This window comes from Bos javanicus, chromosome 19 (genome assembly GCF_032452875.1).
Source record: "Bos javanicus breed banteng chromosome 19, ARS-OSU_banteng_1.0, whole genome shotgun sequence".
In the NCBI taxonomy this organism is placed as follows: domain Eukaryota; kingdom Metazoa; phylum Chordata; class Mammalia; order Artiodactyla; family Bovidae; genus Bos; species Bos javanicus.
The window spans coordinates 47,458,280-47,475,775 of NC_083886.1; the positions used below are offsets into that span (position 1 = coordinate 47,458,280).

The window sequence follows — 17,496 nt, forward strand, 5'->3', positions numbered from 1 at the left end:
CAGAGATGGGAACTATGATGCTTCAAAGCAAAGGATGCTAAGGCTGCCTGCAGAAAGTGGCAAGAAAGGATTCTTCCCTGGAGCTTTCAGAGGCCAGACAAGGGTTGACACTGATTTCAATGTCAGACTTCTAGCCTCCAGAACTGGGACAGGAAACTAATTCAGTCAGTTTCTAAGTTTTTCCTAATGATAAATACAAAGTCTAGATAGATAAAATTATTTTTTTAATGACGAAAAAGAAAAAAACAACCAAAAACAAAACCCTTTGCATGGGGACTACAAGTAGAACATTGGAGAAGAACGGAAAAGAAAGCAAATCTGAGAAATTCGGAAAAAGAATACTTCTGGAAAACAAGTTCAATAAAGCAATTAATGAAACTTTTGGTATCTCCAAAAAAAAAAAAGAGTATAATATAACACAGCCTCTATTATAACGTAAGAGAGTAAAGTAAAAGGACAACAAGATGACACAACAAATATAAACTTAACTGTCATTCCTTTGCACTATGGGAGAACCAAAGGGCTGAAGACAGTGAGAGAAAAATTAACAGCTAGCTAACATCTGAATACTTATTATTTGTGTTCAAAATATGCCAGTCATTTCAGGAATCTAATTTAATGATCACAACAATGTTGTAGAGCAGGTAGTAAGAGCTAGCAAAAAAGAAAAGGGAACAGTAACATATTGATAACTGGTATACTTAGAAGAGGCAACTACAAACTTAAGAGAATAAAAAAACCAAAGTGTCACCACATTTTTTCTATAATAACAGAAGGAAACAGGGGTACATAAAAAACACTCTGAAGCACAGTCTGGTGCAGCGCTGCAATGGTAAAAATATTCTGTATTAGTCATATGACTACTCAATACTTGAAATGGGGCTGGTGTGGGTGACGTACTGAATTTTTTAATTCTAATTTTAAATAGTTACATGTGGACAGTGGATATCATATTGGACAGCATAAGAGTAAAATCAGTTACCAATAAAAAGCAAAGAAACTAAGACTGGCCAAAACAAAACACAATAAATAATTGTTCTCTTCTGCCTATCAAAAGATACAAGAAAGAGTTTTGAGGGACAAAAATGATGGTCTAAGAACAAACTGTTGTTCAAATCACTGAAGAACCACAAATTCAAATTCAAAACTCACACAAAGAAATTCCCTCCTGGTCCGCTGGTAGAGACCCTGAGCTCCCAATGCAGGGGGCCCAGGTTGGATCCTTGGTCAGGGAACTAGACCCCACATGCTGCAACTAAGACCCAGTACAGCCATAAAAAAGGGGGCATATGAAGATATTCAACACATGTTGAAATGTTATAATCAAAACCATCCTAAATAAGTATACTTGTATGTTATTTCAAAAATCATATAGAAAACAAAACATTAAATTTATTTAAATTTAATGTGAAAAATTCATACAACTAAATGAGAAAAATTCATACAACTAAACATTAGTATTAAGAAAAGTAAAATGAAAGACAAAACAACTATTGGAGACAGGAGTAACAGTCACGAAGAGGATATAAATTTATTAAACTGTACTAGACAGTTTAAAAAAAATCAACACAACAGACCACAAACGTAAGCAGAAACTATAGAAACATTTTGACCAAAATGCTATAAAAATTAATAGTTAATAATAAACGCTTAAAAAGAAAAACTAACAATTTAGAATCTAAAAACTCAATTCTTAACTCCTGGGAAAAAAACTAAAAAACTCAAAGGCAACTTACAGATAAGCAGAAAAAACACTTCCTTCACACATCAAAGGCTGTGGAATGCTATCCAAAACTACACTCAGAAGAAAACTCAAAAAGTTAAATGCTTTTGTTCTTATGTAACAAAGAACAGAAAATAAATTAACCAAGCATTTGAATAAAGGCAGAGAGGGTGGGAAAAACCAAGACCACAGGAAGAAGGAGTTAACAGCAAAGAACTGATCTTTGAAATGACCAATAAAATAGAAAAATTGCTGACAAGACTGATCAAGAGAAGCCCAAATATAATGAAGACTGAGAAGTGGATATTAACTACAGACAGAAGGATATAAAAAGAATGCTTAATAAAAATCTGTATGAGTAAATCTGAAACCATCTGAGAGATGGATAATCATCTACAGAATAGATGCCAATCTCAGTTTCACCTTGAGTTCTACCAAATTTTAAAGAAATTGATCCTTCGTTTAAAATCTTTAAACATTTCCAGAGCACAGCAAACAATGCTATAAGTGTCCCAATTCATTTTCAGCTGTCCTACATCAAAATTGATAGTGACCTTCTAAAAGTATTGCCATTCAAACCAGAAATGTCTCACTACAACCAATTATTTCTTAACATGGTTCTAAAAGTGAATCCAGACAAGGAAAAGGAGTAAGAAGTATATAACAAGGTGTCATGTTGTGTGATGACAGAAAGCCAACCTCGAAAACTAAGATCAACCAAAAAACACTAGTAGGAAGAGTTCAGAAAAGTGTTCAATTTCAAGATAAATACCTAAAAATCAACATCATTTATAAAAGAACACTAACAGAAAAGATCTCATTTCACATGACCAAAATATCAAGAATATAGATAACATGTAAGAACTGAATGAAGAGATAAAATACTTGGATACATAAAGAAATTCTGTGTTCCCTTAACATTGTAACAGCATTACTTCTCTGTGAAGGATTTCCCATTACAAATCCAGTGCAATGGTTATGGTGGAAGCCCACTATCAAAGTAAGGCTCTAGTCACCATTATCTGTTAATCACAGAATATCAGTTCAAAGTATTAAAAAAAATTCTTTGGCTTGAGGACAGTTGGTAAATAAAATATTAGAACTTCTATTTCTTTTATCTCAGCCTTCCAAAATTTTGTATGTGCTTTATAATCCCATACAAGTTTAGAGGCTACTGTTCGAAGCACTGGGTGATTTCTGATCACTCTACCACTAGAAAGTAAGCTCCGTAAGGGCAATGACTTTTGTTCATCAAGGAAACCCAGGTGTCCTGGAACAGACGGGACCCAAAACTGCTGAATTAATTTGCTTGGCAAATCCATCACCTCAAAATGAGAGAGGGCAATATACTTGCTCAGTATCACTAATCAAGGATCCACTGGAGGCACAGGGAGTAACTAAGACAGAGAGAATGGCCTTTGTCTCCAACTAGGGCAGAACTCCAGCATAACTGCTAAAATCAGCAGATGGTTTATTTCCCAAACAAAAATTACTTCTTTGTCTTATTTCCCATGTAGCTTATTTCTGCATATGTCAGGAAGATTCTGTTTTAGACACTGGCACTGGAACCAAAGGGTCTTTAGTATGCATTGTATGTTTCCCCCTTATTTTAAATACATATATGTACCTTCAAAAGTACACCAGTTTTTAGGCATGAACAGGAAGAAAAGTACTGTCAGTAGCAACAAGAAGCCTTGCTACTTCACAGATACAAGAGTCCAGGAGGCCATCCTGTAACTTCAGAGAAAGAACACTATTTCTCCATGAGGCAGTGTTGGCAGGTTTTGTTTGTTTTTGTTAAAAGCATCGAGGGCATGGCCAAAACTACTTTCTTATACTTAACAGTAATATACTGTTTTCTTTGCTTTTCCAAAATCAATTCTTTAGCCTTTGAGAAAATAATTTAGATTTATACAACTATTAATAAAAAGTTGACTCAAATGTTAATATGAGAAACCCATCAAATTTTTTTCTGGTAATGCAGACAGTCTGAGGAAGAGGGGAGAGAAACACTTCAGTCTGATAGGTAATTTTCACTAATAATACTTTCCTTTTAAAAAGATCACAGCAAAGACATGCAGTCCAAATGCATACTATAACAAAACAAGTCAAGCACTGAAAATCTGCTGTCCAAATAGTAATCACTGCACCAATTACACGCCTCTTCCTTGTCCTCAGTTTTCCCATTGACAAATATACTGCAATAGCGTTATCTTAAGAAACATCCCCCTCAGTCAAACAGGCTATTTCTCTATTCTCCTTTACAGAAACATTCTCTGAAACTGGTATCTCCGATGATTTGCTCAATTCCTTCCCTCCCATTCTCTCCAGAACCTAATCCAATCAGAATTTCACTCTTCTATACAAAGGTCTCAGGCAACCTTGGCCCCACAAAATTGAATGGTCAAGTCTCAGTCTTCATCTAATTTGATTTGTCTGCAGCATCTAACACAGATGATCATGCCTTCCTTTCTGCAACATTTTCTTCACTTGCCTTCTACGTACCACACACTCTTTGTTTTCCTTCTATCAATACTTCACTAGTCATTCCTTCCCAGTCTCTTATCTTTCACATCTCCTAGGCTTAGAATGAAAAAATGTGCCTCAAGGCTGAATTCCAACTAGGTTTCCCAGCATTCTCTATTTTCTTCCTCTGCTGCATTTTTCTCCTCAGCACTTAACACTATTGAAAGTGAAAGTCCCTCAGTTGTGTCCAACTCTTTGCAACCCCATGGACTACATATACAGTCCATGGAAATCTCCAGGCCTATAATACTGAAGTGGGTAGCCTTTCCCTTCTCCAGGGGATCTTCCCAACCCAGGGACTGAACCCTCTCCTGCATTGCAGGCAGATTCTTTACCAGCTGAGCCACAAGGGAAGCCAAATTTAACACTACAGAACATGCCATATACTTCATCTATTGTTTTATTTACAGAAATTCTTACCCTAGTGAAATAGTGGGTAGAAACAAAATAAAACAATAGATGTTCATGTATTATTTTCTCTTTCTACCCTTTAGATTATTTCACAAGGATAAGAATTTTTGTCTGGCTTATTTTTAGTGTTGTACCCCCAGTGCACGGAGCTCTCTAACAGCTTATTGGAGGAGCTCAAAAATTGTTGTTGTTGAATAAATGCATTAATAAAAATAAAAGTGTTAACACCATCAGACACCATGTACTAGTAAAACTCATCAGCCAGATACCCTGAAGGCAAATTACATACATTTCATTTAATCTTCATACAACCCTATGAGATCTCCAAAGCATTCTGGGGTGGAGTGGGGTAGTAACATGCTCCAAACAAAAACTACTAAGTGGCAGTGCCACAATTCAAACCAAAATTTGTCCTCTTCAAAGTTAATGCTCTTAATCACTCTTTTTTTTTTTTTTTTTTAAACTGGAGTACTATTTCACTGGTTTTAGAATAAATCCAACCCTGCTATTTGAAGAGTCGGCAATCCAAAGTTTCCTGTAGATGTAAAATAATTTCCATTTTGTCTGTGAAGACAAACATTCGTTTAGTATCATCAACTTAAGAGATTTTAATGGAGATTCTTATTTAAAGGTAAAGCATTCCACATTGCCATTTTCAGTGAAAACAGTAAGAAGACATACCGCTCTCCTCCATGTAATTGATGGCAGAACTTACAAACTCCTCTGTCCCATTTCTACTAAAAATTTCAAGCCAATTGTTTCCAAACCTGGCTGAGGGAGTCACCTAGGAGCTTTCTAGCTTTTTGAAAACGATTCCTAGGCCCAACTCCAGAGCAAACCGAACCAGAATCTCTAGGAAACAGGGCTCAGGAACCTAGTATCCCTTAAAGCTCTGCAGGAAGCCTTGTTAGTTAGCCAAGTGCGGAAAACACTGGTTATATGAACCAAAGTTGGCAAGGACTACTACCTCTATCTGAGCATCTGGCTCGCTTTAACAAGGACCAGGTCTCACTGGTACTGACCTTCTTGGAAAGAGGCACAATGCTGCTGGGTCGAACAAGCCTCCGTTTCTTACAGCTCAGCACAGGACGGGTTCGGGCTGCCACACAGGTGCCATCAGTTGATGAAGCAACTAGATTCAGTCGTTGCTTTTTATGCAACTGTTCCTCAGCATCAGAGTTGTCACCTGGAATGTGGTCTGCCAAGACAGGCTGAAGACTACACAAGGGGAAGGAAGAATATTTACTTTACAGAAGATGGAAAGAAACAAAGCCTCTAATATTGGTTCAACCACCTCTACTTGCAAATGTTTACAGACACAAACAAGTGTTCTAGAGCACAGAGATCACCTCTTGATGCTGATGTCTGCTAATCTAAATTGGGATGCAGTGTCTGTGCTTATTTGTAAGGCTCTTGGTGGATGTTACTGTATCATGTCTGAAAAATGCAAAGGTCAGTGAACTCAGGAGGTTCTAAGTGATTTCAGCTTTCTTCAACAACAAAAACATAAAATTTTAAAAGTCTAGAAAATTATAACTGGTAAGAAAATGGTGAACTTTTGTAAATGTTAATAAGCTGCCTGAGAACCAGTTCTACTGGTCAATCTTGCCTATTAGAGATGTGTACTCACTGTTCACTTGCAGAAGGATTCCTTTTCTTTCAAAAATACAAATTTACAGCCTTTAGGAATCTAATCTGTCCTAGAGTAGAGGATTTTACTTCTGGGGAATTCTACAAAGACAGAGCTAATCACAACAATTCACAATAACTTTAGGACTTTCAATTTTTCTCCAAGCTGGGACAATTTTTGGCCAAAGTAACAGGAAAGTACATTAGCATGCTACTTAAAATACACTTGCTACAGTAGGAGGCATGCACAATACTATGAAGTGGTAAGGTTTCTGCTTCTTTAAAGCAGCATTAGTCCTGGCTAGGGATAACTAAGCCTCAAACTCATCTTTTACAAGCCTGATGAGCATATGGAAGTATGCAGAAGAGATAAACTTACGTGTTAATAACTCCATTGACAGGTCTCAATGCTCCACACGATTTAGCAGACAGTGACTCTGAAGGATGACCAGAGGCACCATGGTTTTCCAGTGGCTGAGAAACAGATTCAATCTTAATAGAAGAAAAACAAAAATATATCATCAACATTTAACCAACAGCATTAGCCTGAAAATCAGCACCATTTCATTTAAATGCTGCTGCTGCTGCTGCTGCTAAGTCGCTTCAGTCATGTCCGACTCTGTGCGACCCCACAGACAGAAGCCCACCAGGCTCCCCAGTCCCTGGGATTCTCCAGGCAAGAGTACTAGAGTGGGGTGCCATCGCCTTCTCTGTCATTTAAATGAAACACCTAAAATTTCTCATGAGCAGTTTGAGAAACAACTCATTTGTGGAACACAATTTCAGTATTTCTTGGATTTGTGACTCCTGGGCTGAAGTCTTAACAAATTCCAAATAAATGAGTTTTCTGGCCTTAAAAAAAAAAAAAAAACCCCTCATATGACTGAGGAAAAAAAAAATTTTTAGAGAAACTAGTTTTTGCTTTGGAGAGGAGAGGTGAGGAATTAAAATATTTAACAGACTAAAAGTAGTAAAGTGCCCACTGAGAAGGAAATGGACTAATGAAAAACAATTACATAGTAACAAGCAAAACAATTATATAGAAACAAGAGTCTTCAAGTTTTCAACCTAAAAGAAGGGTAAGTTCAGTAGCAAGACAATGAAGAGTATATTTAAATGTAGTTAATACCTGCTTAACCTCAGAGTATGTTGGAAGCTTGTTTCTAGAAAACTATACTAAATATATATATATATATATATAATAAAATAAGTAATTAATAAAATGTCAACGAGTAACTAATAACTATCTAATGCTACCAGGTAGGAACTACTGTCTGGATTACATAAATCAAATTCAACTGACTTTCAAACAATTTTTGAATCTGAACTGCATGGGTCCACTTATACGTGGCTATTTTTAAACAGTAAATATTCTATTACTACACAGTACACACTCTGTAGCTGGTTGAATTTTGGTGATGTGGAGGAACCATGGATTGAGTGGGCCGACTATACATTACATGTGGATTAAATCCAGTGTTGTTCAAGAGTCAATTGTATACGCTTAGAATTTTAAATATAAAATGAAAATAGGGAGGTAAGGGAAAAACTGGAAAATTTCGAATTTTGCTATTTCAAAACAAATGATATTTACTAGGCTAAAAGGGGGCTACCCAAGTAGCACAACTGGTCAAGAATCTTGGCTACCAACGCAGGAGACCCAGGATTCTATCCCCGGGTCAGGAAGATCCCCTGGAGTAGGAAACAACAACCTGCTCCAGTATTCTTGCCTGGAAAATTCCACAGACAGAGGAGCCTGTCAGGCTAGAGTCCATGGAGTCACAAAGAGTTGGACACAACTGAGTGACTGAACACACACCACAGGTTAAAAGGGGAAGGGGCAGCCATGAGATGTCAATCACACGAAGCATCTGAGGTATTGGCAATAAAGCCACAGTCCAGTTACCCGAGGCGTATCAGAAAATGGCTGTGGTCTGTCTCCTCCCTACATTCAAACTGACTTTGGGGTGTTTTGATGTTCCCTTTCCTGTAACTGCTATCAGGATGTAGCAAAGCCAATATTTTGATGCTGAAATTCTATTTATCAGTATTGTTGAATTTCTTTTTTGATGTTTATACCCACCAGGAGAAAATACCAAAGGATCTGAAGACCTGAGAGCAATCTCAAGAAAGAACAAGAGATTGGGAAGCTAATTTTTAAAATTTAATACAAATTATCCAAAAATCTAGATCAAGGAATACAGACAAGACACATGAGTAAACCACAATGAGTAAACACTGGGAGAAAGTGTTCTGTCTTCCCTGTTGATTCCCTATACATTTACTGTTGTACCTTGAACAATTAATTATATTAGTCAACGACACCAAAATCATGGCTCACATACTCATTGCTTTGAAAGTCACGCTGATTTCCTCTTGGAAAGTATGTGTAAGAGTTGTACTTTGGCCACCTGATGTGAAGAGCTGATTCACTGGAAAAGACCCAGATGTTGGGAAAGATGGAGAGGAGGAGGAAAAGGAGGCGACAGAGGATAAGATGGTTGAATGGCATCACCAACTCAATGGACATGAGTTTGAGCAAACAACAGGAGACAGTGAAGGATAGGGAGACCTGGCCTGCTGCAGTCCATGAGGTCGCAAAAAGTCAGACATGACTTAGCAACTGAACAACAATGAGTTGCAAAGATGTTTGTGTCTTCTGACAAAGTATTTTACTCCCTCTTAAAGTCTATCTTAAAGACATAACAAAATGTCCCCCCAAATCTTATACATAAAGGCAGTCACTGCAATGATATGGATCAATAACCTAAATACTCAACATCTGAGGCATAGTTACAAAATGTGGTATACAAAATAAGAATATTGAAAATAATCATAAGGGTTAAATCCAAAATATTTTTAATAGAATTTTGGTGACTAAAAATGTACATACACAGAAAACAACAAGGTAAAAATAGTTGTTACAGAGGCAGAATAAGACGAACACTGAAGTTTTCTTTATATTTAGATAGTATTTTTTAGAGAGAGAGAGAGATAAACCCAAATATCCTCCTGAATGCTAGTGAGGATTTACTATTCAGTGAACACCTCAAAAGGCCCAAACAAACATTAACATTATGGTACGACAAAGAACAAACAATTTAAAAATTCAGGCCAGTGTTAACTAGCAATGTGTAACTCCAGCCATGTTACAGCTTTCCTAGATTTCAGAAGTTCTGCGTTAGATGAAAAAAGTTGCCTGCCAATGTGAAAATGCTGTGAATGTGAACTTTCTGGTACTGATCTGAAGAATCAGTCAACTTTATATTCACTTAACACAATAGCTTTTAGCATTAAATTACAACAGAGATCTGGTTTATACATCTACATGTTTTCACAAAGTCCCACGTTTAAGTAATAGGTTGACTTTCCATTTGATTAAGATTTACTTTCTAGGGATTATGGAGAACTAACCACCAATCAAGACACCTGTCAAGACAAAATGTTGCCATTTTTTAACAAAATCTCATTTCAAAACAAGTTTAACTTTCTTAGCTAATTAACCTATTATTTTTCATGACTACAGATGTATAGTAAATTTAAAGGCCATTAATCTTCAATGTGCATTTTATTGTTTTTCTTAGAGAAACCTGAACTTTACTGGGGGTAATTCAGTCCCCAAATTAAAACAGAAGTCAACAGGCAAAACATTATTTAACACAGAAATGTTAGTGATACAGAAGCACACAGCAATTAAGAGCAAGAAAGTCAGAGAAGAAATGTGCTTGGATTTCAGTTTCAACCATGTAAGTAAGCGCTGAATATTTCGAAGGGATCTGCTTAGAAACCCTGGGATATTCTACGTGTAATCACCCTCAAGTCCAAAAGCAGGGCACTGGGGCAACTAGGTTCATCATCCACTCTCAAATTCAAAGAGCTTAAAATATTAACCCCAATCCTCTAATAGTGTTTCATCTAGAAAAATACAACTCACGGTCACATGTAATTTTATTTGGTGCTTCTTAAATGCATTCACATTGCCTTAAGAAAAAGGGAACACCCCTTATCTTGCAGTCTGAAAGGCTTCAAAGACAGAGTAGAGGATTATTAACGAACACGTCACAAATATTAAATCCACACACTAACATAAGCTTGACTGTTAGTTACTATTGCAGTGGTTTACATCATTAGTATTTTCAGGACACTAAAGCATGAATCAGGTACTTGTCATCCAATGGGAAAGTGTAAATAGGAGCTGTTACAGAGTTTCTTTCAAGCTTCATGTGATGTTCAGACACACTCTGAGGGTACATGCATCTGATGCCAGGGAGAGTAGAAAACCTGAGTGGTATATAGAGTACTTCTCTAAACCCCGCTTTTTTCTAAAGCAGAGCCCCAGGAGACTACCTTTTGGGGCTATCTTAGAGTTAAAGGTAGCAAGGAGGGTTACTAATATTTTTTCCCCTGATTGAAAGGGTCAGATATATGGCATGAAATGATTAACACAGCAGTTAGATTCCATTTTGTTATTCCTATAAAAACAGGCATCTGTTTGATTCATTGCTCTATCCTCTTGGCCAGAACAATTAAGTGTCACAAAGAGCCCTTAAAGAAAAACTAGATTAAATTAAGGCTTATTGGGGGTAGGTTTTTCTGGGGTATAAGAACTCATGTCCACTAAATTTCTTTTACTAAAAAGTAGAGAAAGTAAAAGGGTAAAAAAATCAAAAGGCACACAACTTAAAAACACACAATAAACCTCTAGATGTGTAATGCAAGACATATGTGTATGTATCTTTTCTTTAGTCATTTAAGTAATGCCATACCATCATTTGCTTGAAATACCATTTTTCTTTGTCTAGAAAAATTAAAAGTTTTGTTCTGGTTTGTTATTACTTTCTGACAAACGTTATCAAAATGGAAAGAAAAGGCTACCTGGATAAAGAGAATTCAACTTTCATTCCCAGGTTAAAATGCTCTCCATCTCAATGATAACCAGCATAGTTTTGCTTAAAATAAACAAAATATTGTTGGTCCACAAAGAGTATACCAGTCATTTTCACAAACTAGCACCATGGTCAAAAAATTGTGCTAAACTGAAAATGGAACTTTCCACCAAGCTACTTACCGAGGCTTCAACTTCTGTATATGTAAAATGTGACGATGTGCCTCACTTTCCTGTCTCTATACTGAGGTTAAAATATAAACTATAATTATATTAAAACAACCTTGAACTATCCATTTCTAAAAATTAAACCAGTATAATACAAGTCCAAAGACTACTAAATCTAATATTTATATTTATCAACACTGTTGAAAATCTTTCTACTGAACAGTAAGAATTTATAAGACTATTTTTGCAATTACTTATTTATCCATAGCCCAATATGCACTAGTGGTAAAGAATCCACCTGCCAATGAAGGAAACTTAAGAGATACAAGCTTTGATCTGGGTCAGCAGACCTTCAATCTGGAAGGGCATTGCAACCCACTGCAGTATTCTTGCCTGGAGAACCCCATGGACAGAGGAGCGTGGTGAGCAACAGTCCAGGGGGTCACAAAGAGTCAGACACAACTGAAGCAACTTAGCAGGCATGCAACTTATTTTAAAAGTCCTAATTGGTCAGAGTTTAATTCTGTGGATCAAATATTCTCCACCCAGTACCTATCCAGAGAGAAAGAGAGAGAATGAGTGTGTGTGTGTGTACACATGCACTCAGTCACTCAGTCACGTCTGACTCTTGGTGACTCCATGGTCTGTAGCCCACCAGGCTTCTCTGTCCATGGTGTTTTTCAGTCAGGAATACAGGAGTGAGTTGCCATTTCCTCTTCCAGGGGATCTTCCCAACCCAGGGACCAAGCCTGCGTCTTATGCACTTCCACACTGGCAGGCAGACTCTTTACCACTGAGCCACCTGGGAAACCCCACGCCTCTCAAAAACCCTCACAGGGCCAACGCACCCTTCATTGTCCCTGGCTGACTACAAAACTTCAAGGAAAAGAACCTTGTTCCTGTGTTACCAATGGTAGGAAGATTATACCTTGCATGTTTAAAAAGAAAAAGTAACAGTTTATATTTTTGTATGCTTTACTTCTGGGAAAGGTTCACTTGTTAACCCCATCAATTCTACAAAATAAGGAAAGGATAAAAGAATGAGACTTATTTTGCAAATAGAAGCAAACAAACAATGACTGCATTGTCAAAAGCCATAGAAGCAATTCTTTTGGTAAAATAAATAAAAAACTCAAACCTAGTCTTTTAAAATATATATACCCAGTAATTAGCTTTCCTGTAAGAAAGAAGATATAAGGAAATACACATGTATCTTCTCATCTGTGCAGCAGAAATATAGGAAGGAAGGATAGATAGTGCAAAAACTAGTGAAACTGGAAGGAGGCTGGAACACAATGGAAAAAGGTGGAAACAGGAACAGGGCTGCAGTCTCTTGCAAGCTTTAACTCTCAGCACTGCAGTATGTTTCACACACTCAAAAACTAATGAGTATCAACTACTGTGTGTGTGGGCAACAAGAAGTGAAATACTACAGTGACAAAAGAACCTAACTGTATTACAAAATAATTGCACACTCATACTGAAAGGTGTGAAGAGGAAAAGAACTAACATAAGTATAACTTCTGGAAATAGTTATTTTGACTGTATATCACTGAGCTACTGTACTGTATACAATATTGTACTCTAGTTAGTAAAGATATTTCTCACAGGAGTATAAGATGGCAATTCTGAAACTACTTTATATGGTACTAGGACTGAACAAGTAAGTATCAGTAAGGAAGGAGAAAGAGACTGGTGTTAGATTGGTATGGTAAGAAAGGAGGAAGGGATTGGTGTTCGATTGGTATTAGTATAAACTCATGGTTTTGAGTGCATATACAGATGGGTAGATAACAAAATATATATGTGTGTCTAATGTATTTCCTAGCTGTGTTGAGAAGTCTCAGATAGAAGCAATGGCACCAAGTAGCAGTGAGCATAACAAGTATCCAGACTGTAGTCTCAAACATCTGGTCTCCAATAAAAAAGAACCAGGGCTGGAATAAGTACAATACAAGATGAGTCCGGGATATTTTTGGGTGGAGAAAGTGAACACTTAAAATACAAGGCGGGCACACTGAAACGACATGGGCACCCATCTGAAAAGAGGTCCCAATGCCAAAAGCTGAGACACTTGGAAGTGAATAATGAACAAGAGTAGTACTTAATAATCCATAAAATAAAATTAACAACCATAAAAACATTTCTGAAATAAACTAACCAACTAAATAAATAAATTCTTCCTAGCAGAATTCCAATGAACAAACGTGGAAAACAGAAAATCACCATTTAGTCAACACCACAGTAATGACCACTGCAGTAATTTTTGCAGGTAAAATCTATCAGTGGATGATACAACTGTGGATTAAAATATAATAAGCAACAGAAAAATGCACAGCACCCCTCCATGACATAGTCGTTAATTATAAAGGAAAAAATACTAATTTACTGGCATGTTATCACCTTAACCAAGTGAAAAAGCTATCACCACTATCACGTACCCCTAATATGGTACACTGAGAAGGGGACAGTATCACTTTTATGATATTACTACAGGGGAAAAAAAAAAGGCATAACCTTTAATGGGAAAACATCTGGTGACTCCAATCTAAGCAACATTACACAAAATAACTTACCAGCACAGTTGGGTCAAGGTCATGAAAGACAAAAACTGAGGTGTTCTCACACACTGGCTGAGATGTAAACCACTATACGGAATATAGGGTTTTGGACCAATTGGGGGATGGGGGCGTGCACACATGCACGCATAAGTGAGAAAATGAGTTAAAGGGGAATAAAATCTGTAGTCTGTATGAATGTTAATTCCTGGTTTTGACACTGAACAATGGCTAAGCAAACTGTTAACACGAGGAGAAGTTGGGCGAAGAAACATGCAAGGACCCTGGTACTGCTTCTGCAACTTTTCTGTAAGTCTAAACTCAACTTCATTCATATACATATCTATTTGTTTTTGTTAGATTAAATAAAAAACAAGACATGGGGAAAATTTTAAAAATGAAAGAAATAAAAAGTGGTCTTGGAATTCAGAAGGAAAAATTAATTTTGGTATTGGGAGAAATAGAAAAAGGGAAGGAATCATTAAGATGGAGGTCTGACCTAGGCTCTAAAGATACAAAAGATTATGAAAGAACAATGGCTTCATCTTCACTACAGAATTAAAGAGGTAATTCAGACAGCATTTTCAACATCTTTGTAAGTTAAATTTCCAGTTACCTTAGTTGTAAAAGGCATCAGAGCTGCACGGTCTCCTAATTTCCAGTAAGGTTGCATAATGTTGTACCTGCTCTGGCTGCGCTGTCTTCAGAGTTCGAAGCTGCTTTTAAAATTTTAAAGTTGGCCAGCAAATTTGGAAAACTCAGCAGTGGCCACAGGACTGGAAAAGGTCAGTTTTCATTTCAATCCCAAAGAAAGGCAATGCCAAAGAATGCTCAAACTACCACACAATTGCACTCATCTCACACGCTAGTAAAGTAATGCTCAAAATTCTCCAAGCCAGGCTTCAGCAATATGTGAACCGTGAACTTCCTGATGTTCAAGCTGGTTTTAGAAAAGGCAGAGGAACCAGAGATCAAATTGCCAACATCCGCTGGATCATGGAAAAAGCAAGAGAGTTCCAGAAAAACATCTATTTCTGCTTTATTGACTATGCCAAAGCCTTTGACTGTGTGGATCACAATAAACTGTGGAAAATTCTGAAAGAGATGGGAATACCAGACCACCTGATCTGCCTCTTGAGAAATGTGTATGCAGGTCAGGAAGCAACAGTTAGAACTGGACATGGAACAACAGACTGGTTCCAAATAGGAAAAGGAGTTCGTCAAGGCTGTATATTGTCACCCTGTTTATTTAACTTATATGCAGAGTACATCATGAGAAACGCTGGACTGGAAGAAGCACAAGCTGGAATCAAGATTGCCGGGAGAAATATCAATAACCTCAGATATGCAGATGACACCACCCTTATGGCAGAAGTGAAGAGGAACTCAAAAGCCTCTTGATGAAAGTGAAAGAGGAGAGTGAAAAGGTTGGCTTAAAGCTCAACATTCAGAAAATGAAGATCATGGCATCTGGTCCCATCACTTCATGGGAAATAGATGGGGAAACAGTGGAAACAGTGTCAGACTTTATTTTTCTGGGCTCCAAAATCACTACAGATGGTGACTGCAGCCATGAAATTAAAAGACGCTTACTCCTTGGAAGGAAAGTTATGACCAACCTAGACAGCATATTCAAAAGCAGAGACATTACTTTGCCAACAAAGGTCCGGCTAGTCAAGGCTATGGTTTTTCCTGTGGTCATGTATGGATGTGAGAGTTGGACTGTGAAGAAGGCTGAGCACCAAAGAATTGATGCTTTTGAACTGTGGTGTTGGAGAAGACTCTTGAGAGTCCCTTGGACTGCAAGGAGATCCAACCAGTCCATTCTGAAGGAGATCAGCCCTGGAATTTCTTTGGAAGGAATGATGCTAAAGCTGAAACTCCAGTACTTTGGCCACCTCATGCGAAGGGTTGACTCACTGGAAAAGACTCTGATGCTGGGAGGGATTGGGGGCAGGAGGAGAAGAGGACGACAGAGGATGAGATGGCTGGATAGCATTACTGACTCGATGGACGTGAGTCTCGGTGAACTCTGGGAGTTGGTGATGGATAGGGAGGCCTGGCGTGCTGGGATTCATGGGGTCACAAAGATTCGGACACGACTGAGCGACTGATCTGATCTGACCTGACACAACTGCATGAGGGACACTGTGCTGCCCTTTCAGGAATTCAGAGTTTAAGTTACAAAAGGCGATACAGCCACCCTCCTTCAGCCACTGTAAAGATCCTTATTACAGAGAATAAACTGTGCTGAAGCTATACCCCAAATTCTCACTCATTTCCCCCTTTCTGTCTTTTATACTTACCAATTTATCATTCCCATGATCTGTCTTCACCTCAGAACTAAGTGGAAGAAGTAAGTCTGTTGTTGTGTGCTCTGGGGGAGGCGCCTCTCCAAGAACTATCAACCCCTGCAGGGCAGAGAGAAAAACAGCTTAAGTGGTGTAAGTTACAAATTTAATTGGAGTTAATATCAAGAGTTAGGGGCAGAGGATTGATTTGTCAGAGGCCCTTCCTTTATCCTGTGGTTTTGAAACAAAACAGACCACCAGCACAGCTTTGCTCTCCCAAGAGTGACTTCAACAAAAGCCTAGCAGTAGCCATGAGTAAGGCCTAAGACTCAAACCCAAGCTTCCCCTTTCTTCCAAATCAATGTTCAAACCGACATGGCTTGTAGCATCTTTCCAGATCTGGAGTCTTTTTGAGAATATGGTATCTTATCCTATATCATCAACCAGACTATACCATATTAACAGCAGCAATGCAGTTTTTTCTAGTTAACTTGATCACAAATGTGGCTAAAGGATGACAGAACTAGAAGTATTACAATGAGGAGCTAAACCAACTCTATTTGAGCAACCACACCCACTGGGTGACACAGAGGTGTAACAGTCTCTACAGTAAGTATATGAGAAACCAAAAACTTACAGAGTTGTTCCAAACACACATTTCTTACAAGCATAAGCATCACTCTAGATTAGGTTATTGCTCCACAATTTCAAGTTCAGATTTTACATTCATCCCAGATAATAATAAATATAAAAAGAAATTTTAAATGATCCCATAAATCCTTTCCATAGCTGGGATGGGCCCAGCTTGGTTTTAAAGGCAGAAGTTATTTGGTTGGTGTAAAAGTAATTGCTGTTTTTGGAATTGTTGAACTTTGCCATTTGATACTGGAAAACATTCTTAAAATGAATGTGGTTACATTATACATCATTTTAATGTGCATTTCTCGCTTTATGTTTTCTTGCTAATGACTTATCACTTGCTGTTTATTTTATATTTATTTTAGGCTATAGAAATGATTTTAGGTAAAAAGCAAATTCAAGGGACTTTCTTATTCAAGTTCAAAATGGGTTGTAAAGCAGCAAAGACAACTTGCAACATCAGCAACGGATTTGGCCCAGGAACTACTAATGAAAGTACAATGCAGTGATGGTTCAAGAAGTTTTGCAAAGGAAAGCTTTGAAGATGAGGAGCATAGTGGTCAGTCATCGGAAGGTGACAACAACCGACTGAGAGGATCATCGAACCTGATCCTCTTAGGACTATATGAGAAGTTGCCAAAGAACTCAACATCGACCATTCTACAG

At 37.6% G+C, this 17,496-nt stretch overlaps 1 protein-coding gene across 5 annotated transcripts in view; it reads right to left on the reverse strand.

Annotated features, from left to right (window-relative positions):
• KANSL1 (KAT8 regulatory NSL complex subunit 1) overlaps positions 1-17,496 on the reverse strand; it is a 174,057-nt gene that overhangs the window by 28,801 nt on the left and 127,760 nt on the right. For 4 of the 5 annotated variants that reach the window (XM_061392208.1, XM_061392203.1, XM_061392204.1 and 1 more), the window contains 3 exons: positions 16,207-16,311; positions 6,669-6,781; positions 5,683-5,878 (listed from right to left, as the gene is read on the reverse strand). In XM_061392208.1, the coding sequence (XP_061248192.1) occupies positions 5,683-5,878; positions 6,669-6,781; positions 16,207-16,311 (414 nt within the window). The remainder of the gene's footprint in view (positions 1-5,682; positions 5,879-6,668; positions 6,782-16,206; positions 16,312-17,496) is intronic. The other variant, XM_061392207.1, reaches the window with a different exon arrangement.